Source organism: Marmota marmota, unplaced genomic scaffold, assembly GCF_001458135.2.
Source record: "Marmota marmota marmota unplaced genomic scaffold, marMar, whole genome shotgun sequence".
In the NCBI taxonomy this organism is placed as follows: domain Eukaryota; kingdom Metazoa; phylum Chordata; class Mammalia; order Rodentia; family Sciuridae; genus Marmota; species Marmota marmota.
The window spans coordinates 1246652-1273453 of record NW_025999930.1 but is presented as its reverse complement, the minus strand read 5'-3'; the positions used below and the strand labels follow the sequence as shown (position 1 = coordinate 1273453).

The following is a 26802-nucleotide window of genomic DNA, read 5'->3' as shown; positions in this document are numbered from 1 at the left end:
AGGAACCCTTCTACAAAACGAGAGACCCTGCTAAGGCTTCTTTTCCCATAGTGCTGGCTTGCAGAGGTAAGAGAAATCCCCAGTTCAACCTCTCTTCTCACTGATGAGATTTTAAAGTCTTATGCTAAGTGAACAAAGTCAGACACAAAGGACCAGCTATTAAATATCCCATTCATACGTATTTTCTGGAATAGACAAATCTCTTACAGAGGACAGAAGGTAGTGTGGTAGTAGCTTAGTGCTAAAAGGAGTGGGCAGACAATGGGATGATATCCAAAGCCATAGGATTTTTATTAAAGTGAGGCACGTCTTCTAAAATTAACTGTGGTGAGGGCTGCACATGTGTGAAAACAGTAAAATCACTGCATTGTGGACTTAAAGTGGGTATGTTGAATGGCATATAAATTATATCTTAATAAAGTTGTTATAGAAAAAAGTAGAAAGGTCTAAAAAGGTCAGGCAGTGATGATACTGGTCAAACCATATGGATAAATCTAGACAAATATCTGTATAAAATAATACTCTAAATTGGGACTTTAAAAAAATAACAATGGCTGGAGGTACAGCTCAGTTCATCCCCAACACCCAAAAGAAAAAAAGGGGAAAAAAACTGTTTTGGGGGGTTTTGTTTTTTATACAAACAAAATACCAGATAATAACTGCACACATGTTAGGAGAGCTGAATGAATTGACATCTCCCAAGTTCCACACTGATGTGGGGGAAGGGGTGGTAAATAATCGATCAAGCTTAGATGCGGACATTCACAGGACAGAAACCGAAAGCATAACTTCTAAACCAGTAGAGCAAAAAAAGGAATTAAAAAAAAAAAAAAGCAACAGTGCAGCACTCTAGGGGCAGAGGCCTCAAATAGCACCTGCCACCTATTCCTATGAATACAGTTCTTCTGGGACACAGAAGTGCTCATTTGTGTCCCATCAGTGGCTACTTATCAGCTACAGTGGCAAAGCTGAGCAGCTGTAAACAGAGACATCAAAGCCTGAATCATCTGTGGCTGATCCCTGCTCCAGATACTACGTGACAGCCAGAGATACCAAGGACTGCAGTGTCCTGAGCAATGAAATTATTATTCCTTCTCCAGAAGCATAAGGTTCAATTAGATAAATAACAGGAAAAAAAAAAAAAAAACTTCTGTGGAATGTTCTCGATCCACTCCCCAGCTTCAGCATCATAACTACCCTCTCCAGACTCAGCTGCCAACACCTTAGTCCTTTAAAAAAAAAAAAAAAACAAGAGGAAACCCTCTCATGCCAAAACTGGAAGACCGCAAGCCACACTTCCCAGATTTTCCCAATTGTAGCATCTTGCAAAAACTATAGTCCAATATCATGGCAAGAAGCATGACCTTGATTAAATCCATGACCTCACTCAGGTCTCCCAGGCTGCATATACATATGTGTTTTATCATGTGTAGGTTTGTGCAGCTACCACCACAGTCAAGGTACAAAATAGTCCCATCACCAAAGGGATCCTGAGGTTTGACCTTTTATAATCATATCCTCTCTAACTCCCAGCAACCACTAATCTGTCATTTCAAGGATGTTACACATGTGGAATCCTGCAGTGTGCAGCCTTGGGGAATTCACTCTTATCACTCAGCAAAGCTCCCTGGCCATCCATCCAGCTGCTATGCAGATGAATAGACTGTTCCTCTTTCCTGCTGAGAAGTTCCAGGGATGATTGCATCACAGCCTGTGCACCCAGGATGTTTCCAGTTCTTAGCTATTACAAATGAAACTGCTGAGAACATCCCTGTACAGTTTTGGGGTGAGCATAAGACCTCATCTCTCTGGACAGTGGCCCAGGAGTGCAGGTACTGGGCTGCATGAGGGCTGCAGATTTGGTACCGCTGATCATTTTCCAGAGAGGTGGTGCCATCCTCCAGCCCCTCCAGCACTGCATCCAAGACCCAGTTTCTCTGCACCAGCATTTAGTGTGTCCCGATGGACAGATTTCAGCCAGATTAGGACAGCTGAGGGATGACTTGCTTTAGTCTCTGACAACAAGACTACATCTGAAGTTGAAAAATTAAAATAAAACTTCAGGTAATACATGTATATAGTTGCTAGGAGATTGGAAAATAGAAATAGAAAAGAAAGTTCTGTGTCTTCTATTAGAAGAAAAAAAGGAAAGGCAATGCTGTTGTTTTTTCTAGGCTGATGTACCCAAGCTGTCAATGCTGTATGGCAGCTTTATCCCAACCCTGAGGTTCTCCTCTGGGACCCTCCCCTACCCTTGCAGGAGCTCTGCCTCTGACTCAGCTCACTCCCCTGTGGCCCTGGTAGACATCCTCAGCTTCCTCCTCAGACATTCTACAGCTGTGGCCATAGGCAATGAAGACATTAGGGCTCTGTCAAGGATGGGAGCCAAGACAATTCCAGGATGGGACAGATTAGGCCCTGGCCCATCACACACCAGCAGGAAGACAGCACCGCACTTCACACCCTGAACAGAGGAATTCGTCACCATTTGAGCAACCTAGTAAACCTATGACCCCTCTTAGAATAACAACTTTAAAGACAAAAAAAAAAAAAAAAAAGGATGACCTTATAAAATATTGAAATATTTTTTAAAGAAATGAATTCTAGAGGCTGGGGATGTGGCTCAAGTGGTAGCGCGCTCGCCTGGCATGCGTGTGGCCCGGGTTCGATCCTCAGCACCACATACAAAACAAAGACATTGTGTCTGCCAAAAACTAAAAAATAAATATTAAAAAATTCTCTCTCTCTCTCTCTCTCTCTCTAAAAAAAAAAAAAAAAAAAAAAAAAAAAAGAAAGGTCTGATCAGGTGCAAATCCCTATNTAAAAAAAAAAAAAAAAAAAACAAAGAAAAAGAAATGAATTCTAAAATACACCTCAGGAAGTGAAGAATATGACCATATCCTGAGATGTCGGACTGTGGAGAGGGAGGGAGGCCTGGCCTCTCCTAGTGGCTGAGACTCAAGTCCTGCCTACCCCATGAGGTCATGCCACTTTCAAAATGGATGGAAATGTTAAATTTCAGGTAGATATCAGTGAAAATAAAGATGCAATCTTCTTTCTACCTAAGTTCATGGAACCCTGAATTGCCAGAATTTCACAAAACCAGAGAGTACAATCAGGCCTCCTCTGAAACAGCCTTTCCTGGGCTGCCTGTGGCCTGGGTAAAAAAAGCAGCCATGCACAGTCTTGGGTGTGGTGTGGGCCCTGCCCCTGGCCAGGCCTCAAGGAGAAGGATGGTTGGTGTTGAGTCCATTCTAAAGCTGCCGTAAAGTGATTAAAAGTGGCCACCCTGGGCCATGGTCCCAACCAGGTGGCCCCTCAGGACAGTACTCACTAGACCCTTCCTTTCACCTGCATTGGCTGGGGCAGAAACTGAGCCAGGAGAAATATTCCTTGGACACTATATGCACCAGCATTTAGTGGTCACTGGCCTATCTAGGGGAATCTGTGGTCACTGTTTTTTCAGAGTTTTCTGCTGTTGCATCCAGGGGTAGGAGTGGGAAACCCCCAAGTCAGGGCTGAGAGCCTCAGGAGCACACAGTACCTCCAGACGGGCCCACTCACCTTCGTTAATGCAAAGGCCACTGTCCCATCATCCTCAGTGGACAGATCAAGCAGCTTCTGGTAAAAGGCTTCATCATAAGGCCCATCTATTTGTAACATTTTTCTGAAGAGAACAGCACCAAAAAAAAAAAAAAAAAAAAAAAACAGGATGACAAAGCTACCTGGAAATTATTTCTTAGATTGCTACAGCATGTAGCAGAATTTAACAGTCTCACAATTCATTTTATAGGGCACCCAACGGATCTACTTCTTCCTCATATTAAACCTGGTTCTGAAGCATCGAGGTCTGAAACAACCCAGCAAGACCAAGGCCCAAGGAGCCCTGAGGCTAGGCCCTCTCCAGTTACCCACAGAGGTTCCAAAGGCAGCTAAGGAGGCAGGAGGCAGACCCACCCCCATCTGACACTGCAGGGCCCCCAGTGCAGGCACAGGGACCCAGTTTCAGCTGACAAGAAAGCTTGGGGACTCAGGGGGGCAGCCGCAGCCAGTGCTCCACACAGTAGCCCATGGAACGATACTGCCCTCTACAGGCTTGGCCCTGACTCAGGATTCTGAATAGTTGGGTTCACAGATACGCTGTGCTTTCTTTTACTACAAAGAGGAGGTAAAACAAAAACCACTGATCTAATTCATAAAACCAGTAATCTCATGCCTGGGTTTCTCCTCACAAGGTACTACATTCCCAGCAGGGCTATGGCACTTGAGTGCAAGGGGAAATAGCCAGCAGGCATCGTCCTCCAGGAGTTAGGCACCAGGCAGCTTGTTCTATCCTTGAATTGGGGAGACCTTGATCCCTGGCCCACCAGAGCCTCCCCTCATGTCCAGCCTCACCTCTGCTCAGGAAACTCCTCCAGATACCGCTCAATCCGATTGTACAGAGGGTAGAGGCCCTCGATGTCCAAAAGGTCCAACATCTGCACCTGGAGGGTTTTGTACAGAAGACAGCCCTTCGGTAACCCCGAGCGCTCTGGGGTGTTTTTTCCTACCAAGAACATCAGGGGAAAACGAGAGCAGGTTTATTATCACACTGAAGACTGTGGGAGGGGGACACAGGTTGGTGCAGACTGCAGGGCCCACCCTGGGCTCAATTGTGGAGCACCATTGCAGGCGAGGACTGGGCCCTGGCCTGGCGCTGAGGGCAGACGCCATGACCACCTCAGAGCCATGGGGTCAGAACACGCTAGGACTGTGCTGGCCACACCAAGCCATGCATAAAGGAAAGGACAGGAACCGAGCATCTCACTCTGTGCCTGTGCTCTCCAAACACACTCTCCTCCTCAGAGCATCCACTGAACCCCACACTCACCCCAGAAATCCCTTATGTTAGGCCCAACTGCAAAAGATCATGTTGACATTCCCAAATCCGAAAGACCACAAAAGACAACCGAGACCCCATCTCCAGAGTTAAGAGCCATAAATTCATACTGAGAGGGTGAAGCTTGGCTGCCCTCAGAACAAGCTCAGAACTGGCCAGGCAGGGCCAGGGACAGTAGCCAAAGCCACTGACAAGGACATGATCTCAAAGGGACATTCAAGGAGACAAAACTCCACTCAACACTGTGTATGCTGACACTGCTGCCCAAGCCTGGGACACACCAAATCCCACCATCTCCCAGAAGGGACCAGCCACAGGTGAAAACAGGGCAGGCAACATCCATGTAGGGAAGAGCCGTGGCAGGCCTGCATCAGGCTGCCCATCAGGGTGCACTCGCCAGGCAGGACACGGGAGTAGCTGCTCACAGGGTCCCCCAGGAGGCGTGTTAAATGCCAGTGAATATCTACCACAACAGCAGGGTAATACAAGTTGAAAAAAATGCACTTGTTGATAGAGATTTATGTTAAATAAGAAAAAAAAAGTTGCAAAAGAACATGTGGAGGGAAATACTGAGCATCGAAGTTTATGCCTGTTTGCACACCAGTGTCCCCAGGTCTGGGAGAAACCCAGGCACCAGGGAGCCTCCTCTTAGAAGACCCCAGACCACCCCAGTGGCTGGCACACTTCCAGACACACTCTACAGCTGTGAGCCCAGAATTTTCACAAAATCTTCTAAAACAATAGGAATTGCTTTTATGACAAAAATATACCCAATTAAATTCATCTGTGGTAAGAAAAATTTGGAATGGGGGCAGCAAAGAAGGCAAAGCCAAGAGGGTTTCTGTTGGCATAGGAGCCACCTGCCACCTTCAACTCTTAGCAGGTCTCAGTGGTCTCCCACAAGACACGCAGCTCCATCTCACTAGACGTCCATCACAACAGGCCACAGAGGCCAGCCTGATTCAGCTTCTTCCAGTCTGAGGAAGAAAACCTGGACGCAGAAGCCAGTGAGCATGCATCTTCACCCACAGTTCTCAGGTCCAGCCCGGTAGGACTCCTGGCCTCAGTTCTCAAGGAAGAAATAGAGACCCCACCCACAGAGTTACAATGAAGATCAAAGGGATAATGGAGTCAAAAACATGCTGCAGGGGCTGGGGTTGTGGCTCAGTGATAGAGCACTTGGCTAGCATGCGTGAGGCACTGATTTCGATCCCCGACACCACACACACAAAAAAAATTCTGCAAATACAAACATATGGATGTATTCCTGGGAAAAACCCTACATCACAAATATGTCCTGCAAAGTTTATTTATTTATTTTTTTAGTTATAGGTGGACACAATATTTTATTTTAAATATTTATTTTTTAGTTGTAGTTGGACATGATACCTTTATATGTGTTGCTAAGGATCAAACCCAGGGCCCCACATGTGCCAGGCAAGCTCTCTACCACTGAGCTACAGCCCCAGCCCCTTTTTTATTTTACTTTTACATGGTGCTGCAGATTGAACCCAGTGCCTCACGCATGCTAGGCGAGCACTCTACCTCCAAGCCACAACCCCAGTCCCATGTTCTGCAATTTTTACAAATCCAGCCACAAGATGAGAAAGGTAATGTCCACTGGGCGTGAGCAACAGGGCCACCCTGGGGAGCCCTGATCAAAGGGACTACTCCCAAGATGCTTTGTGATGCCTCACAGGGCCACTGACTTGGCTTTGTCGGCTCCACCACGGCTGCCCACTGGGAATGGACAATCCTAAAACCCCCGTGGACACCCACCACCCACCTAGGGAAGGCCAGCTCCTACCTTGGCGCTGCAGGCTCCTGCTGAAAGGGCTGGCCTCACAGACACGCGGGCCCCGGAGCCCAGGCCTCAGTGCACCGACCCGCCCCTTGTCCGAGCTGCTCAGCAGCACCCGAGTGATGACATGTACCAGCTCCCGGATCACAGCTCGCGTGCAGTGGGGCCCACTGGCCAGGCCATTGGAAGGGAAGAAGAAAGGCTTCAGGTGATGTGCGAGCTCCCTCCAGTCAGCCACAGGGCTCCGGGCATCGCCACAGCCATAAATCAGCTCACCATTCTTCAGGCAGGAAAAAGAGAGAGGGAGACATGGATCCCACAAGCTAGTAAAAACCTCGGCTCCTGCAGGGGCAAGGTCAGGCACAAGCAGAAGGCCCCAATATTTTGGATGGGCCCCCTGGGGTTGCTGCACACTCTGGCCTCTCTGGGAAACCTGCCCTCATGTGCTGTGTCATCAACCAAGAGGTGAATCCCACTGAACCTGAAAAGGAAGAGAAGTTCAAAAACTGAAAACCAGCGCCCTAGCCTACCAGACGACCTCCCCGAGCATGTAGAAGCCACGAGCAGACAGCGCGAGGCATCAACTTCCCAAAGGCAACAGCCCATGACTCAGGGGCCCGAGCAGAGGCTGAGGTGTTGACAGAGTTGACCCCAGGCAACCCTGGGGCTGGAATTCCAGAGTTGCCGAAGCAAGACCCTAGGTGAGACCTGCACCCTGAGAGTCCTGCCTTCCCACAGTCCAACAAAGAAGCTTCTTTGGCAACACTGTTCGGAGCTGCTTGATCTGTCCACTGAGGATGATGGGACAGTGGCCTTTGCATTAACGAAGGTGAGTGGGCCCGTCTGGAGGTACTGTGTGCTCCTGAGGCTCTCAGCCCTGACTTGGGGGTTTCCCACTCCTATTCCTGGATGCAACAGTAGAAAACTCTGAAAAAACAGTGACCACAGATTCCCCTAGATAGGCCAGTGACCTGACACAGGGGCTTTCACAGGACATATGATGTGTCTGGGGAAGGCCTGAGCCACAGCTGACCCCAGGAGCAGGAAGAGGCCCTCTGAACCTTATGCTTCATCTGTGTAAGTATGGTGGGCACTCCTGCTCCTGGAGTCCTCTCCTCATGGGGTCTGCTCAGTATATCCAACATGATACCGAGGCAACAGCACCACCCACAGGGCCACATTATAAAAGGTGATGTGACTTCCATCTCAGTCACTCATTCCTCACAAAACAGCAGCCACAGAGCAGTCCCAGGAGGAGCCCCATGCAGAAGGAACTAAGGTCATCAGCACCTACCAAGCTTTCAGATAAGACTCCCAGCCAGAACCAGCTACTACCTCAGGCACTGAGATCACAAGTAGCTCACAGAGGGCAATCCCCATCTAAGAGATGCGAGCAGGCGCTCCTCTTACTGTATCCCAGGGCCCCTCTCTGGGAGCACCTGTTTGGTATCCACACCCACTTAACCACAGGGACACACTGGGCAGTAGGCAAGGGAAGGCAGACAAAAGTGGAATCATAGGTGGCCAGCTGACGTCAGGGGCAGGGCCACTACTAGTGCCCACAGTGAAGCCAGTCACAGGTGGCTGAGGGACTTCTCACAGCAGGGCCTCTCCATCCAGCATTAGGATATCAGATGTGAAGGTCAATGGGAGCTGGGAATCCAGGTGGGCAGCTTTGTACACATGCAAATTCAGCTGCTCAAGGACCTCAGGTGGCATTTGGCAAAGCCAATGCCCTAGGCAGTCCAGATGGTGCCTCTCTGACAGTGTCCACACCCTGCAGGCCCCAACCAACGCCTCTCATCATTAGTATCTAGTGCAAGGTCACCAGCCAGGACCCAGGCTGCAGCTCCACACCTGGGACATCAGGGCCTTGGGCGTGTCCTCTCTTGCTGGGCAGGTCTAAAGAGCCGCAGGACAATACAGGTCTAGGGTCAGAAACAGCTGCTCCAGAGAGCCGGCGGGGCTTGCCACCAATCACTTACTGTGCTGCTGTCCTATTATTTCAGAAAGTCACTCCATCTCACTTGTCTCTATCCATCTTTGTAAACTATTGCCTTATCATCTGGATTTTCCCCTGCCGAGTTTTATGAGGCAGTGACACCCTGAGTGAGGGCCTGATGGGGGTCAGAAACACCACCCTCACTAAGGGCTTTAAACAAACACCCCAAAGAAGGAAATTATCTTCAGGACTTAAATATCAAGTTCCTTGAGTCTTTGAGAAGAATTAAAAATAAAACCTGCCTTTGAAATAAGTCTTCTTTTCTGGATTAGGGAAGGTGGAGGCAGGGAATAAAGGTGATGATAAAGTCCCAGCAGGCAGGGCAGTGGGACTTCTGTGTTAGACAAGGGAAATGGGTCAAGATCAGGCTGTCCACCCAGTTCTCAAAGGCACAGGACACACAGCAGCAAGAGGAAGGGCTTCCAGCTCACTGGTGACCTCTCCTAGACGGAAGCCTGGGGGTCGGGAGACCCACAATCAGCCCTGCCACATGCAGGTCCAGCACCTACAATGGCCGTCTTAGAGGTTCAGCTCCTACAGGTCAAGGCCATGGCAATGGAGACTCCAGGGACACTTTTCCAGCATAGGCACAGCCCCCACCTGCTGCCCAGGCCAGCCCTGCCCCCGACCTCACCCCCTCCCTCTCCGTCCCAGCCCTCCTCCTCCTCACCCTGGGCAGCACTGCTCGCAACAGGCCAGACCACCAGCCCACTTGGCCACAAGGAACTGCAGGCAGCTGTGCTGAGTGGCGAATGTTCCCTTGTCCCTAGGCTGTCAGGGCTGGGATGGTCAGAACTACAAAGCTTAGGGAATCTGCTTTTCAACAAGGAGCTCCCCAAATTACAAGGTCCCTAAATTAACCAGGAATAAAGGCACACAAGAGGCAGACACTGTGAAGCTGGCAGTTGGCACTCAGCTTACCACAAGTGCCCTGGCAGTCACCAGGACCTGCGCAGTCGGTAGCCCCCGTTCTTGTTGCCTCCTCAGCCACATGGGCCGCCCACAGAGGAGGATAGCTGGGACAGTGCCAGGTATGTCTTTGACCAGTGTGCGCCCTCTGGCATCTCAGAGGGGATGAAGACACATCCAGTATGGCTTCACTGTCACACACCCAGGGGACACAGACAACCCAGGGTCACCAGAATGCTATGCTTATGGACTGGGGCTAGAAAACAGGAAGTGCCTGGGGCTAGAAGATCTGTGTAGGTGGCAGGGGAGCGAGGACTCCAGGCACTCCAAGCAACGTCAGACTCTGAGGACCTGAGGCAGCCTAGCCCAGATGCTCCCATCTGTCATCACTGAACCTGTTCCCAGGAACAGAGTGCAGCGGATTCACCTCAAAACTACCCACAAATGGAAGCAGCTCTCACCTTAAATATCTTCAGGTTGTTCTGTGCCTCCTGCAGCAAGCTCTTCAAGGCAAAGTGCATCCTCTGCTTGTTTCTAAAAGGAGCAAATGTTGTCACGCTTTAAGGGCAGCAGGAATAACCCTGACCTCCATGTGCACCAGCACCTGGCTCTCAGCTTAACTGGGAAACCCAGAGTCTGGGAAAGTCCAATGACATCCTCCCCCACCACAGCACTGAGCATACATGGGAAGAGGGGGCTTGACCCTGGCCCCAGGAGATTTGAGCAACCCCAGCTGAGACAGGGGAGCAGGAGGCCAGGGCCCCATCAGCGTGCGTGTCCCCCACTACTGCTCTCCCGCTGCAGCTTCCAAAGGTTGGGGCATGCATTCAGGTAGCCACTTGACAGGTCATTGGGGAGCATGAAGAGAAGGGCAGAAGTCCTGGGACTCCGCATACTCTGACCTCCTGGGAGCTGAGGGCTGGGACTTACCCCACGCTCTGCCCCTCACTTATCCAAAGACCTCAGCCTACGGCCCCACCTCACCACCACTTAACCCCTGGGCCTCTTCTCCAGAGGTGCCCCAGGACTGTCCCTAACCACCCACCTGGGGTGGAGGCAGACCACCCCAGGCAAGGATGCTGAGCCCAGTCAAAAGGTCACCACTCACCCTGGGAGGGCAAGCCAGCAAGATCCAAGCCCCCCACCCGCAGTCAGTCGGCTCTAGAAAGGCTGCATTCTGAACATTCCGGGAAGGCTCCCAAGTTGAGTTTTGACAAGTTATAAATTCTCAACAAAGACCTTTATCAATAACTGCTTCAAAACTCAAGAGCCTTGGCTGGGGAGCACTTGCCTAGCAAGCGCAAGGCCCTGGGCTCTATCCCCAGCACCATTTAAAACAAAAACCACTTCTCAGCTTTTGGGTGTGGGGAGGATTCCCACATGAAAAATCAGCACATTCCCTGTGCTCTGGCACACTTAACACTTCATTTTGGACTTTTTAACTTTGAAAGTCTTTGTTCTGGAAGGTTTGCAGTACCACTCAACAAAAAGTACTGCGGCTGTGCCCACAGGCACTGTGTGCTGGGAACTGGCAGGGGACACAAGATGAGCACTGGGAGGCTGGGAGGCAAAGGAAGAACCAACACAGCCCTGCACCAACCAGGGTCCAAAGAGGGAAGACGAGGTTGGAAAGGGCCTTGGCTTGTCAGAAAGGACAGCAGGGCTCACAATCACACTCTGCCCTGAGGTCAACTTACTCACGGGACCAGCCCAAGTGGGGCAGGGCTGGGGTGCGCTGTTGTGAGACACAGGTACCATCCAGGCCCTACCTCAGCTCTCCCTACGCCAGCCTCTTCCTGCCACCCCTCCACCCTAGCGCCTGACTGCTCCCTTGCAGCCCCTGCTGTTGGATGGACCCACCCCAGCCGCCAGTCACCACCACCTTCCTGACCTTAAAGGGCCAAGACTGGGTCATGTGCTACATGCAAACTGGTACACGCTGGGTGCACAGCACAGCTGCAGGGCCAGAGTGCGCAGAGGAGGCCTGAGAGTCTGACCACTGGCTGGAGGCCGACTTGCCAGGGCAGAAGCTGCTGCTGCAGCCTCAGCCCTTTTAACATGTGTAGACAAGCAAGGGGCCAAATGTGTAGATGACCAGACTAGGAGGGTCTAAGGGTGGGGGTGACAACGTGGCATGAGTAGAAGACAAATCTGGTGGGAACTTGAATGAAGGAAAATCAGTAAATCCGTGACTACTTCAAATTGTGAGCAGAAGGACAAAGCCTAAAACCCAAGTCCCCAGGGTTTCTCAGACACTGAGGGCAAGGAAAGCCCTATAACAGTGGAGACCCCCCGTCCCACCTCACTCCATACACCCCTACTCCTGACAGAACACCCCCCACCATGAACATCTCTCAAAGCTCCCTAAGCACCCCCACCTCAGACTACCTCTCACTGTCAACACCTCACAGAATACACCTCGCACAATACCCCATCCTTCTCATCTCACAAACAGCCCCCCTCCATTCACACCTCACAGAATATTCCCACCATCCTCACACAAGACCCGCCAGCTGCTCCTACCTCACAGAATACTCACCACCATTGACACTAGAAGAACCCCCCTCAGTTCCCCTCACAAGATACCCCCACCAATACTCCGCAGAACCCACAGGACCCACCCCACAGGATATCCCCTAGTGGGTCACCAACCCCACCTCTGGAGGGTAAAGGAGAAATGTCTCTTACCCCGAGTAGAGATCAAGGGGACAGTATTTACTTATCTGCTTCCACTTCCCAGTTGCTACCTGTTAAAACAACGAGGGGGTCAAATTACTGGGTGTTTGAGACTTCACAGAGCCACCTCAACACAGAGCAGCGTAAGTGAAATGCGACCATCAGGGGGGCTGTAGACTTCTCCCAGAAAAGGCTCCAGGTGCACGACTCTCTGCAGGAGGGAGCCAAGGAAACATTCACCCATCTTTGGGAGTAAGGTGACCACAGCCCAGGCCTTCAGTGAGCAGAGAAGAAAGGAGCAAGCACATGAAAATTACAGGGCTCATTTTTGGTGAGGAGATTGATAAATCTTTAAAATTGTAAAGCCCAGTAATGGAGAGGGCGTTGTTAACAAGTAACTCCATATCACCAGTGGGATGAAAAACGGACACAACCTTCTGTGGTGGTAATCAAAATGTAAAATGTGCATGCCGGGCTGGGGATGTGGCTCAAGCGGTAGTGCGCTCGCCTGGCATGCGTGTGGCCCGGGTTCGATCCTCAGCACCACATACAAACAAAGATGTTGTGTCCACCGATAACTAAAAAAATATATATATATTAAAATTCTCTCTCTCTCCCCCCCTCTCTCACTCTCTCTTAAAAAAAAAAAAAAAAAAAAAAAAAGTGCATGCCCCCAGGCTTGATAAATCTACAAGAAATCCTGAAAAACTGACACAGGACAAAAAGGTATAAGGATAAAATGTTGACTGCAGACTATCAACAACAGCAGAACCCTGAAACCAAAAGCCAAGAGCAAAGAAAGGACTAAAGAACCCACTCAGTGGGTCAGCACACAGCCAGCAATCTGCTGAATGAAGGAATGAATACATGTTATGCACCAGGCCCAGAAAGAAGTAGGGCTCAGTTCAACCGGCAGGATGATGCCTACAGTATGAGGTCATTTCTCTTAAAAAAAAAAAAAAGTTTGCCTACATATCTATACATCCAAATATACACTGCAAAAGGCCTTAAAGAATACACAACAAATCCTCAAGGGTTATTTTAATAAAAATAAAAAATTAAAAAAAAAAAAAAAAACAAGGACTTGGCAGAACATGTACACCTGGCATGATCCAATTTCACCATATAAGTGTGTGTGCACACACAAACTTTAGAACATGTTGAGAGAAACACATCACTTTCTTTTCCCTTGAATAATATGTTCATTTTGTTGCCACAGGAAAAAGTCTGGAAAGTTGTGTAAACTGACAATATGAGTTACCTGGGAAGGCAGGTGACCAAATCCATATGATGGCCTATTTTATCAGTTACATGACAAGGTATTGCTTCACAATTAAAAAAAAAACATATTTCTTCAAAACCCATCACATAAGCTGGGCATGGTTTTTGCGGAAGAAAACTAGCAAAAATTGTCAATCAAAAATTTTAGAACTCTGGAAATTGACCAGAGATTTGCAACAATCCAGGAAACATTTATTCAAGAAAATCAGCCAAATCTAAGCAAGAACAGAGTGCTTATTAGTACTTGAACTGCCCTATTCCCATCTCTCTATCTCTAGCTCCAAGGGAACCATGGAAACCACCTCCCACAATCACAGTGAACACCCACAGTCTGGCAGCCACAGAGCGAGCAGAACAGGGCAGGTGCATCCCCAAAGCCATGTTCGCAGAGGACCGTCACTTTCTAGCCCATCTCTGGATTCTAGGAAGATTCCATTTGAAAGGACCTGATTCAAAGCTCTCTGGTACAGAAGCCCTTTTTCCTAGGGACATTTGTCAAAAATATTTAGAAGCAATTATATAACTTCACAACTTTCTGAGATGGGACAAACCACAGGCTAACTTAAAGCTAAAAACGAAAAAGAAAAAGTAAGGTGTGGTGATGCACACCTATAATCCAAATGACTCAGGAAGTTGAGGCAAGAGGATCACAAGTTCAAAGATAGGGCCTCACTAAGTTAATGAGGCTAAGCATCTCAGCAAGACTCTGTCTCTAAGTAAAAATAAAAAAGGGCAGTGGATGTGGCTCAGTGGTTAAGCACCCTGGGTTCAATCTCTGGTACCAGAAAAGAAGAAAAACCCAAGAAGGAGATGTACAAAGAAGCTTTGAGAAGCTCCAAATATCCCTGGCAATCTAATGAGTCATGAACAGGCTCAAGAAAGACCTGAAAAGGCCCTGAGCTCTTTCCTGAGCTGATGGCTCTGTGAAGTATAGGCTAAGGCAGAGCTGTCCACTGCCCAGCTGAGTGTTTAGTAGGCTTCAACAACAAAAAGCCCCTTGGCAAAGACTGGAAGACTTACTGGATCTAAGGACTGAAGAAGATATCTATCAATTAACTTCCCAGTAAGCTAAGCAAGCAGAGACTTCAAGGACCAAACATGACAAAGAATACAGACTTCACAAAATAAGCACAGAAAAGTCACTAAACAAAACAATATAAGCAGCAGCAATTAAAAAAAAAAAAATTCCAGAAAGGGGGGGAGAATCCAATTTCCAAAATGGCCACATTACTTACAATGACTGTTTTCAACAAATAATCACGAAACATGTAATGAATGGTCCATACGTAAAGAAAAAAGCAATTGATAGACTGTCCCTGAGGAAGCCCAGACACTGGGCTTACTAGACAAAGATTTAAATAAACAATTTTAAATACAATTAGAGCTAAAGAAAGCCAGGGACAAAGAACTAAAGAAAACAAGGAAAATAATGTCTTAAATAGAGAATAATCAATAAAGAGCTAAAAATTACAAAAAGGAACCGAATACAACAGAATTTTAAATTCTGTTACTAAAAAGTATAAGTAGCTGAGCAGCATGGTAGTCCATACCTGTAATCCCAGTTATTAGGAAAGTTAAGGCAGGAGGATCATAAGTTTGAGGTCAGCCTTAACAACTCTAAGATCCTATCTCAAATTTAAAAAAATAAAACAAACAGGACTCGGAATGTACCTCAATGGCAGAACAGTGCAAGACTCTGGATTTGATCCCTAGAACCACAAACTTAAAAAAATAAATTTTAAAAGAAAAGGAAATCAATAGGAAGAATAAGACATGAACAACAGTATAAGTCAAACACACCTAAATACAGAACACACTCTATTCAACATTCTACAAGTAAACATGAAACATTCAAGTAAAAGCCTTAAATTAAACCACAAAACAAGCCTTGATAAATTTAAAAAGAGCAAAACCATGCAAACAATGTTCTCCAAACACAGTGCAGTAAAATTAGAAATCAATAACAAACATGAGGAAAGGAGATATTTTTAATCACCAATGGATAAAGTGGAACTCAAAAGGGAAATCAGAAAATGAGAGAAACAAAATGAAAACACACCATACCAAAACTTAGAGGATGAAGAGAAAGCAGTGCTTACAGGGAAACCGGGAGTTGTAAACTTCTCTACTAAAAAGAAGAAAGACTCGAAATACTAGCCTAACTTCTTAAGAAACAAAAAAGAACAAGTGAAACACAAGCAGAGGGAAGAAAACAGTAAGATTAAGTGGAGATAAGTGAAACAAAATAGAAGATGAACAAAACCAAGGAAAAGGAACAAAACCAAAAGTTATTTCTATGAAAAATTAAATGACACAATCCTCTAATTGGACCACAAAAAGAGGAATCAAGTTACCAAAGTCATGACTGAAAAAGGGAATACGACTACCAATGCTGCAGAAACAAAAAGTAATTATAAAGGAATAGTATGATCAACTGTATCCCAACAAATTAGACAAAATGGACAAATTCCTAGCAACACACAATGACCAAAACTGACACAAGAAACAGAACCTCCATAGACAGATAACAAGAGACTGAATCAGTAACAACAACAACAACAAAAAAAAAACTCTTTATAAAGAACCCCAGGACCAGATAGCTTCACAAGGGAGTTCTACCAAACATTTAAAGAATCAACACCACTATTCAAACCCTTCAAGAAAAACTGAAGAGTGTAGAGAAGGAAATACTAACTCATTCTTTGAAGTCAGTTATGACCAAAGACAGACAGAGCCATCACTAGCATAGAAAACCACATACCAGTATCCCTTATGATTCAAAAATTCAACAAAAACTATAGAACTGAATTCAATAGCATATCAGGTGGGAATTACCCCAGAAATACAAAAGTGGTCCAACTTATGAAAATCAATGTTAACAGCACATTAATAGGAAGAACAAATACACTTCATGATCTCATGATTATCTCAACAGGCACAAAACAAGCAACTCATAAAATTCAATATCTTTTAAGAACTTCCAAAAAAAAAAAAAAAAGAACATCTATGAAAACGCCAGCAAACTGTACACATTCAATGAAGAAGACTGAAAGCTTTCTTCCCAAGATGAGAAACACGACAAGCAAGTCCACATGTCTACTTCTCAATACTTCTATATAACAATACTACAAGTTCTAGCCTATGCAATTAGGGAAGAAAAAGAAAGGTTATTCAAGGTCGGAAAGAAAGAAGGAATACCATCTCCATGTGGTAATGATCTGATCATATACACAAATGGTTCTAAGAATCTACACACAAAAAAAGAATTTAGAACAAATGAAGTTCAGCTAAGTGACAGGATACAAAACCAGTAAACAACAAACAATTTAATTTCTTACGTCACACCCATTAGGATGGCTACTATTGAGGGCGGGGACAGAAAATAACAAGTGTTGACAAAATTATGGGGAAACTGGAATCCTGATGCACCACTGATGGGAATGTAAAATGGTGCAGCTACAACGGAAAATACTATAGCAGTTCCTCATAATTAAAAGGAGAATCACCATATAATCTAGCAATTCTACTTCTGGTTGTATATACAAACAGAACTGAAAGCAGCCAAACAATGAAAGTGACCCAAGTGCCAATTGATGGACAAATGGATAAGCAAAATATGGTACAAATTATTATTATTCAGCCTTTAAAAAGGATGTAATCTGACACATGCTAAAACATGAATGGACTTTGAGAATATTATGTTCAGGACTATATGCCAGTCACAACAAGACAAATACTGTATGATTCCACCTACATGAGGTATCTAGGCTAGTCACATACATAGAGACAGAAAGTAAAGTGGTGTTTACAAAAGGGCTAGGGGAAAGGAAAATGGGAAATTATTGTTTAATGAACACAGGGTTTTAGTGTTGCAATCTGAAAAAAGTTCTGGAAATAAATGGTGGTGATGGTTGTACAACAATATGAATATGTTTAATGCCACTGACCTCCACACTTAATGATTAAGATGATAAATTTTATGTTAGAAGTATTTCACCTCACGAATTTTTAAATATATATTTTAAATTGTGAAATCCATCATATTTTTATGCATTAGCAATGAGCAGTCTGAAAATAAAAATTACCCCTGAATTGGCATCCAAAAGAATAAAAAACTTAGGAATAAATATAACAAAAGTAAAAAATTTACACTACAAAACATCAATGAAAGAAATTAAGAACCTACAAAAATGGAAAGACACCCCAAGGTCACAGAGTATTAAGAGTGTTAAGATGGCAATACTTCCCAAACTGATCCACAGATTCAATGGAATAGTTATCAAAATCCCAGAAGGTAGCTGTGCACGGTGGTGCATACCTGTAATCCCAGTGGCTCGGGAGGCTGAGGAAGGAGGATCGCAAGTTCAAAGCCAGCCTCAGCAAAGGCAAGGGACTAAGCAACTCAGCGAGACCCCGTCTCTAAATAAAATACAAATAGGACTGGGGATGTGACTCAGTGGTTAAGTGCCCTGAGTTCAATCCCTGGTATCAAAAAAAAAAAAAAAAAAATCNAAAAAAAAAAAAAAAAAAATCCTAGATGGTTTCCTTCAGAAGTTGACAAGCTAAAGACACCGAAATTTAGGGGCTGGTGTTGTGGCTCAGTGGTAGAGCAGTTGCCTCACATATGTGAGGCACTGGGTTTGAACCTCAGCACCACATAAAAATAAATAAACAAATGTATTGTGTCTATCTACAACTAAAAAATATATATTAAAAAAAAGACACCAAAATTTAAAACTATTCACAAATGATACTATGTACAGAAAATTCAAAATGATCCACAAAAAAGCTATAAGAGCTGATAAAAAACTAAGCAAATTTGCAGAGTTGAAGATCAACATACAAAAGTCAGTAGTGGCCATGCATGGTGGCATAAACCTGTAATCCCAGTGACTTGGAAGGCTGAGACAGGAGGATCACAAATTCAAGGCCAGCCTTGACAGTTTAGTGACACACTGTCCCCAAAATAAATAACAAGAAGGGTGTTATAGCTCAGTGGCAGAGCAGTACTAGGTTCAATCCCCAATACCAAGAAAAAAATAAAAAAGCCAGTAGTGGTTGTATACACCAGCAATGAACAGTCTGAAAAAGAAATTAAGGAAGCCCATTCCATTTACAATGACATTTACAATATTCCAAAAGAATAAAATACCCAGAAATTTAGACAAAGTACCAAAAACTACAATGTTGAAAGAAATTAAAGAAGATGAAAGAAAAACAATAAACTTGTGTTCATGATTGTGAGCCAATACTATTAAGACAATAATCCTATCCAAATGATCTTGTTTTATGCAATTTCTGTCAAATTCCAACAGCATTTTTTTTCAGAAATGAAAAACCAATTCTCAAATTTTATTTAACAGTAAGAAGGCCCATGTAGCCAAAACAATCTTGAAAAAGAAGCTAGAAGCACCACACTTCTCAATTTCAAATATATTACAAAGCTACAATAACAAAATAGTATAATACTGGCATAACGACAGACATGCAGACCAATGAAAAACAGAGAAGAGAGCCCAGAAATAAACCTTCACCTATATGGCCAAAAGGTCTTCAAAAAGGGTGGCAGGACAATTATTTGGATGAATGGACAGTCTTTTGACAGGTGTTGGGAAAATCAGCTATCTATAGTAAAAGTCTTAAGTTGAACACTTAACCTTAAACCACTCAAAAAATACCAAAGACCAGACTTGGGTTGTGGCTCAATGATAGAGCACTTGCCTAGTACATGTGAGGCACTGGGTTTGTTCCCCAGCGCCACATAAAAGAAATTAAATAAACAAAATAAATGTATGGTGTCCATACGCATATAAAAAATGTTAATTGAGAAATATATATGTATATTTATTCTCAACAACAGCTGAGAAGGGTGAGGCAAGAGGATCATAAGTTTGAGATCAGCCTCAGCACTTTAGCAAGGCCCTAAGCAACTTAGTGAGACCCCGTCTCAAAAAATAAAAAGGGATGTGGCTCAGTAGTTAAGCACCCCTGGGTTCAATCCCCTGTACTGAAGACAGCAAGAGAGAGAACGTGTGTGTGTGTGTGTGTGTGTGTGTGTGAGAGAGAGAGAGAGAGAGAGTGTGAGAGAGAGTGAGAGAGAGAGAGAGAGAGAGAGAGAGAGAGAGAGATAGATCAAAGATTTCATCGTAAGACCCAAGACTGTTAGAAGACGACGATATAGGAGAAAAGCTTCATAACACTGAATTTGGCAATGATTTCTTGGATATGACATCAAACACACAGGTAATGAAAGAAACAACACACTGGACTTCATCAAAATTAATAACTTCTGTGCGTCAGAAAACATTAATCACAGGGAAAAAAGGCAAGTAACAGAAAATTAGAGAAAATATCTGCAAATCAGATCTCATGAGGTATTAATATCTAGAATACATTAAAAAAACTATTTCAGAAATAGGCCAAGAAATTGAATAGACATTTCTCCAAAGAAGATATAAAATGGCTAATAAGTACATGGAAAGATGGTCAACACCACTAATATTAAGGAAATGCAAACGGATACCAACTCATGCCTACTAGGATAGATATAACCACAGAAACAAACAATAACAAGTACTGGCAAGGAGAAATCAAAACCCTTGCACATTACTGGTAGGAATACAAAAGGTCCAGCTGCTATGAAAAATAGTTTGGTGTTTCCTCAAAATGTTAAGCACAGGATTACCTTAACACTCAAAAATTCCATTCATAGGAATCTACCAGGAGAATTAAAAAACAGGGTCTCAAAGAGGTACATGTACTCAAATGTTCATAGCAGCACTATTCATAATACTCAAAGGTGAAAAATGATCCACATGTTGGAATTCTATTTAGTAGACAGATGAATAAACTAAACATGGTACATTCACAATGGAATACCATATGGAATATTGTTATAAGGAAGCCAGAAAAGGAAAGTAGTACTGACATGCTTCAACATAGATCAACTTCAAAAAATTAATGCAACATGAAAAAAAATCTAATCACGGAAGGCAGATTACTATTATTAGTCCATTGTGAAATTCCAGAATAGAGAAATCCACAGAGACAGAGCAGACTGGTGGTTGGTGGAAGCTTGCAAGAGTGGGGGATGGAAAGTGACTGCTAACAGACAGGGTTTCTTCTTGAGATGATGAAAATGTTCTGGAGTTAGAAGTGTCCATTGCACAACCTTGTGAAAGAGTAAAATCCACTAAATTAAATAATTAAGAGGAATATTAATGGTTGTGAACTATACCTTAAGAAACTTGAACTTGTGAAATGAAAAATCAATAGGAGCTGGGGTTGCAGCTCAGCGGTAGAACGCTCGCCTAGTAGGTGCGAGGCCCTGGGTTCAATCCTCAGCACCTCATAAAAATAATAAAATAAAGGCATTGTGTCCAATTACAACTAAAAAATAAATATTAAAAAGAAAAGTCAACAGGAAATATTCACATTTTCCTTAACTCTTCTGAAACCTCAGGGTGGCCTCCTCGGGAGCTCAGACACCCTGCATGCAGCCCTCCTGCAACCTGGTAATCAGTTCTTCTCACCTTGAGGTGCTGGTGCATGCAGTAGCGACACACCTTGTGCTTCATCTCATGGGTAACATAGCTGGAGAAAGGAATAAACCCACATTTTGGCTGTAAAATAAGCAAATAAGGAAGAAAATAATATTTAGGGAGAATTCACACAGCTCTAAACATACAAGTCACTAAGATGATCAAGAGCAATGGGGGTCAGGTGGAAACGGCCCCAGAAGCCGTTTTCACTTTCAGCTTCCAGAGGGATCAACACTTCCCTGTCACATCATACAAATTTCTCTTGGCCTCCAGAGGACCCAAGGCTAGCATTCCCACAGGGAACATTGGCTCTGTACTGGCTGAACAAGAGCACAACACAGAGCAGCTTTATGCTTTCTTTATGGAATGCAGATGAGAAGGCGTAGAGATGGACCCAAACTCCCAGCTCCAAGGAGCATAACCATTGTTCCTGCTGACACCAGTCCGTGGCCTAAAGGCGTCCAGAACATCAGGGAATCCAGCTTCCAGAACATCAGGGAATCCAGCTGCCTTCTAAAAACTGTGTCCTCTGAGCACAAGCAACACAGAAGGCCTGTGCTCAGAGTTGGGTGCTAGAGAATTTGGCTGAGGATCAAGTGCTCAGGCCAAGGGCATGACCCAGAGATCACTGCCTCAGAAGTAGGAAGGATGGAGAGAGGTAATAGACAAATGTTATAAAAAAACTTCCTGGGAGGCTTAGGCAGCCACTCTCAACATGGACGGTAAACCAAGGGGGCCCTGGCCCTTCTCCAGTATCTACTGCCCTCCCCCCACTAAAAGTTCAGGATTCCTAATCATGACACACCAGCCACTGTGCCTGTGAGAAAGTCCTTCCTGTGCAGGTGAAGTGATGAAAATGTTCTGGAGTTAGACAGTGTCCAGTCTAAAGGGCATCCCTGGAAATGATGTGTGTAGGATGACCTGACCTGCTTTCCCCTGGTGAACCTCGACGTGGGCTTGCCCCAGTCCAGGGCATTGTCAACACCCAGGAAGGAGCCTAAACCTGGGCTCTGGGAGCTGCAGGAGGGATCCATGACTGGCATTCTCACTGGGGGAGATGTGGAATGTAGTAAGTGGCTCTGGAAGGACAGAGAAGCAGACCAAGTTCCTGCTGAGGGGCCATACACGTACTTGAGGCAGACACCCCATGGCCTTCACAGTCTGAGACCAATATTCCCCTTGCCCAATCACTCTTCTCCCCGAGTTCACCTTGATCTCTACACACAGAATTGGTCGGTGCTCTGCAAAGCGGTAGGTTTGAAGTCTGGTTAAGTTGGGAAGGCACATAGCGTAACCACTGAGAGTGTCCAGGTCCTTGTCACAACGAGACTCTGGAAGACAGCAAGAGTGACATCTGAAGGTCAGCAGGAGAGACAGTTAACCTCAAGGCACTGAAAAGAATCCCATAGGGGAGGGTCAACCTCACCCAAAACAAGCCCACCATCATGCTGGCTCCAAAGTCACTTAGAGCCCAGCAAGAAGCTCAACTTTACCTGGGTGCTCTGGGATGCATGACAGTAACAAAGTGGTTCATGGCAGGCCTTGGGCCACATGTTTTCAGGTCTGGAGGGGCTCATGCCTCTGAACCTCAGTAAGGGCCTTGGACACTGAGGCTGTGAGCTTTCCCAGTGGCATCACATGGGGCACTAACACATCCTCACGAAGAGAATAGGTGCTGCCCATGTGCCCTGTGGAACTTTCTCCAACCTGTCTCTGTACTCTTACCTTGGTTGATTTTGTCTTTATCCTTTCACTGTAATAAACCATAACCATGAATGTAACAGTGAGACCTGGGGTCCTTCTAGCCAATTATCAACCCTAAGAATGGCCTTGAAGGACCCTAAAGGTGCAACTGTTAGAAGCAAGGTTCGCCTTGGGAGTGGCCCCCTAATTCCATGGCTCCCTAAGTCCAGGAACTCAGAGAGGAAGGAGTCTGCAGCCCCTCTTCCTCTCAAGCCTGGGCCCTTCCCAACACATGGTGCTCCCATTCTGCCTCACAGGATTCTGCTGGAAGCTGGTGTGGATAGAGCCAAAGAGCACTGGGCTCCAGGCCCCTGGGGTAGGCGTCCTTTCTTTCATATAGCAAGCCTCATTCCAAGTGGTTGCTATGAGGGACAGCAGTTCTTACCATTGTGCAATAAAGCTTCAACTATGATTATAACATGAAGTAGGAATGCTGAGCAGCACAAGCAGCTGGAGGCAAAACCCTGGAGCCAGCCTCTATCCACCTTGGTGGAGATGAAGACTGGGAACCCAGACACTGTCCTGTGCCAACAACCACCTCAGGCTCCCCTACAGCACAAAGCCTGCTCCTCCCTGCCACAGCCAGACCCCAGGCCCAGAGCACTACTGGCTTCCATTTTCCAAATCAAATCAGGAAGGAATTCTATGGTGGCCAATTCCGTCCTCTCACTGGTTGGCTGTGCTCTAGGAAGAGATATTTCCATGCTTTGCACATGAACTTTATGTCTTTGACAGTGACTATGGGGGAAAAAAGCTTTAATTGGGTCTTGCCCATAAGGCCACCAGCAAGTGCAAGAAAGATAGGCATGGGGCCAGGGTAAGAATGTGTGGAGATGATGAAGTTTCTGGAAAAAGAACTGCTGCCAGGGGATCATGTCAAACACTTCTGAAGTGATATTTTTTAAATCACAAACAATATTCCTAAACTAGGACATCCTTACCTGGTCTTTCAGACTGTATCTTTAAACACAGTTGTTTCACAAACTCTAAAGGCAGCTGAACAACTTCCTGTAAGAATAGACAAAACAGATCGATTGCACAATGACAAGATAGCTGATGCCACAGAATAGCAGTGCATCTAAACAGGGTTAACATACACACAATGTGAAATGAACCATTCTATCACAATTAAAAAAAATTTACAGCTTAAACTCATTATAGGTCTTGGTGATAAGCTGGTCTATTTCCAGAACCAATCCAGGTTAAACAGAGATGCCAACGTTTCAGTGTACTAATGGTGGCTGGCTCTCAGAGTGGCCAGTGGCCATTCACACCACCAGTCTCCCACCACAGAGCCCCCTCCTGCAGTCCCCAATCCTCACAGCATCTGCAGACACAGAACAGAGCCTGCAGCAGTTCTCAGGCCACAAGGAAGACCCTTGCAGAGCCCTCACACAACCTGAGCATTTCATGCTTCCACCTAAGCAGCAGTGCCAGTCTCATGATCAGTGTCAGGGGAGACGCCTGCACACCAGGGGACTCGCAGCCACAGGGGACCCACGGAGCTGCTGCCCAACACTTCTCTCCACTCAGCTGCTTCTCTGCTGAGTGAAACTAGATCCCAGGTGAAAGGATTCAGCTGAGGCCTCACTGCTCACCATCTTTCCTTTCCTTTTGTGTTTTCAGGGTGGCTGAATTGTCCCAAAGGGACGCAGGAGACCTGCCTATAATAAAAATGCTGGGATCCTGCCCATGAGGAGACCAGCTTCTCCATTCAGGCCTAGCATGCCCTGGCCCAAACATCAGTTCCCCAGCCTGCTGGGCCAGTTTCACCTGTGATTTCATTACCTACACTTGATATAAGCTGACAACAGGTGAGGTACTAAAATACCAAGTACTGAATCAGGTAAGGTAAAACAGTGGGAAACACAAAAGTGTGAAAACTCAAAACCTGGGTTATCTCACTAAAGTCCAAGTTCTTATTCTGCTTTAAAGAAATCATAATTACAAAGGCACAGGTGCCTGCCTCTAAGCTGTGTAACAATGATGATAAGAACTGCATGATGATCCTCCATCCTGGAAGCACCTTAGTCCCACACCACCAAGCACACCAGGGGAGACACAGCAAGCACCCAGGTCTGGGGCCAGACACACAGAGACCTTCCAGGCCACCCTCTGCCTCCCGCCCAAATGAATCCACAGCCACCCAGTGAAGAGCTGACCTGGGTTCCTTCTATACAACATTAAATTATTGATTTTATGATGTGGATGTCTATGTTTTAAGTCAAGATAAAATGTCTATAGTAGGCAGCCCCTTTGAAGTCACATAGCATTGCCATCCAACCAACTACATGAGCCCAGTGACAAGCAGTCCCTGTGTGTGGCACTAGCCTGCAAAGAGCCAAAGTTAACATCCACAGAATGCCCCTCTTGGAGACATGCCACTGACACGGAGTGAGGACCTCCAGATGTGGTACCATCCTTGAAGGGACAAAGGGATACTGCTCAGAAGGACATATCCCAATCTGGCCAACACATCGGCATGCCGAGGATCAAAACAGGGAGTCAAGGCCACCCCAGTAGCATCCAACCTCATGTAGATCTGGTCAGAAGAGAGGTGGAGAGGCTGAGGCTATAGCTCAGTGGCACAGCACTTGCCTAGAACATATTAGGCACAGGGTTCAATCCTTAGTACCACATAAAAATATTAAAAAGCATTCTGTCCATCTACAACTACAAAAGATAAAAAAAGAACAGAGGCAGAACTTGTAAAATTGTAGACCTCTACAGTACTTAAGAGCAGTGGCTGGAGGACTGAGGTCCCTAAAGATGCCTAGACTCACATCATGCTCCCTCAGCAGGCCTGGGGTCAGGGTGTGGCGGTCACTGTCTCCCACAGCCTCAGCACAGGGGCTGTTATGTCTTGTCTCAGGGCAAACAAGATGCAAATGTCCTCTCAAGGGCTTCACTCACCTAACTTGCTGACACATCCACCCTTGCTACTGGGGCCAGTGTGGCCCTGCAGCCCTAATGATGCTGTCACCTGGGGAACACATGTCTGCCTGGAGAAGCTGATCAGGCCCACACTGCAAGCATCCTGCCAGCACCTGCTCACCTGAAGAAAAGCAAGCTGACTCTGGCAGGTGTCTTAATGTGGAGGCGATACATAGCAGTTGACCTTGTGGGCTGAGCTGCCATCACTGCAAATTACTCTACTACAGCCTTGCACATCAAAGACAAACAGAACCAAACCCAGAGCCACTGTTGCAGACAACTCTGACCCTGTCCCCTACCTCAAAGGAGTCCCTGCCACCACCCCACAGGTCACCATCCCTTGCACTCCCACATCCAATTATCCCAGCCAGTAAACACCATCGCTGCCCATGTCCTCCACCCTCCCAGAAAGAGATCTGAAACCCACAGGACCAGAAACACTCCCACTCAGCACAGGAGCCAGAGTATAGGCAGCAGCACTTCCAGCACTTCTGCAAACATTCTCTCCTCAAGGAGAATGGACGGCACAGACACCATCCAAGGGGCACAGTGTGGAAGAACCTCACGACTCTTCCTAAAGCAGCACCCATGACCTCCAGATGTCCAACAAGACCACAGTGTGCGAAACAGGCCACAGAAGGCAAGCCTCCTGGCAACAGCTAAGGCAGAACTGAGGACGCTTTCATGGGCCCAGGCCTGAGGCTCTGCTCAGAGGACAGTACAGGTCAGACAGATGGGTCAGGGTGTGTCCTGTCCCCACTGACCTTAGGTAAGCAGCGGGCAGCTCCTGCACACACAGCAGTGCTAAGGGTTCTCACAGCTGTTCCTCTAGACCCAGGTTTTAAAATTAAACTGGGCAACTGGAGCCCTTGGTGGATGTGGAGAGCAGGGACTTGCCTCCAACCTCACACCCATGTGCTCTCCACGAGGACAGGCAGCCCCAGCCAGGGACAGGGAAGGGGCTCCCTTTGCTTCTTAACCTACTGGAAGTTGTCCCTTTGAGCTTAAGGACAGGCCGACACTCATTCAAAAGCCC

The 26802-nt window shown here is 46.0% G+C and overlaps 1 protein-coding gene across 1 annotated transcript in view; it reads right to left on the bottom strand.

Moving 5' to 3' along the window:
- Ippk (inositol-pentakisphosphate 2-kinase) overlaps positions 1-26802 on the bottom strand; it is a 53124-nt gene that overhangs the window by 13137 nt on the left and 13185 nt on the right. Inside the window, exons 4-11 of the mRNA XM_015506262.2 lie at positions 23774-23840; positions 22299-22420; positions 21081-21170; positions 12280-12338; positions 10053-10125; positions 6687-6960; positions 4396-4546; positions 3565-3667 (exon numbers count right to left, since the gene is read on the bottom strand). Coding sequence (XP_015361748.1) covers positions 3565-3667; positions 4396-4546; positions 6687-6960; positions 10053-10125; positions 12280-12338; positions 21081-21170; positions 22299-22420; positions 23774-23840 — 939 coding nt within the window. The remainder of the gene's footprint in view (positions 1-3564; positions 3668-4395; positions 4547-6686; positions 6961-10052; positions 10126-12279; positions 12339-21080; positions 21171-22298; positions 22421-23773; positions 23841-26802) is intronic.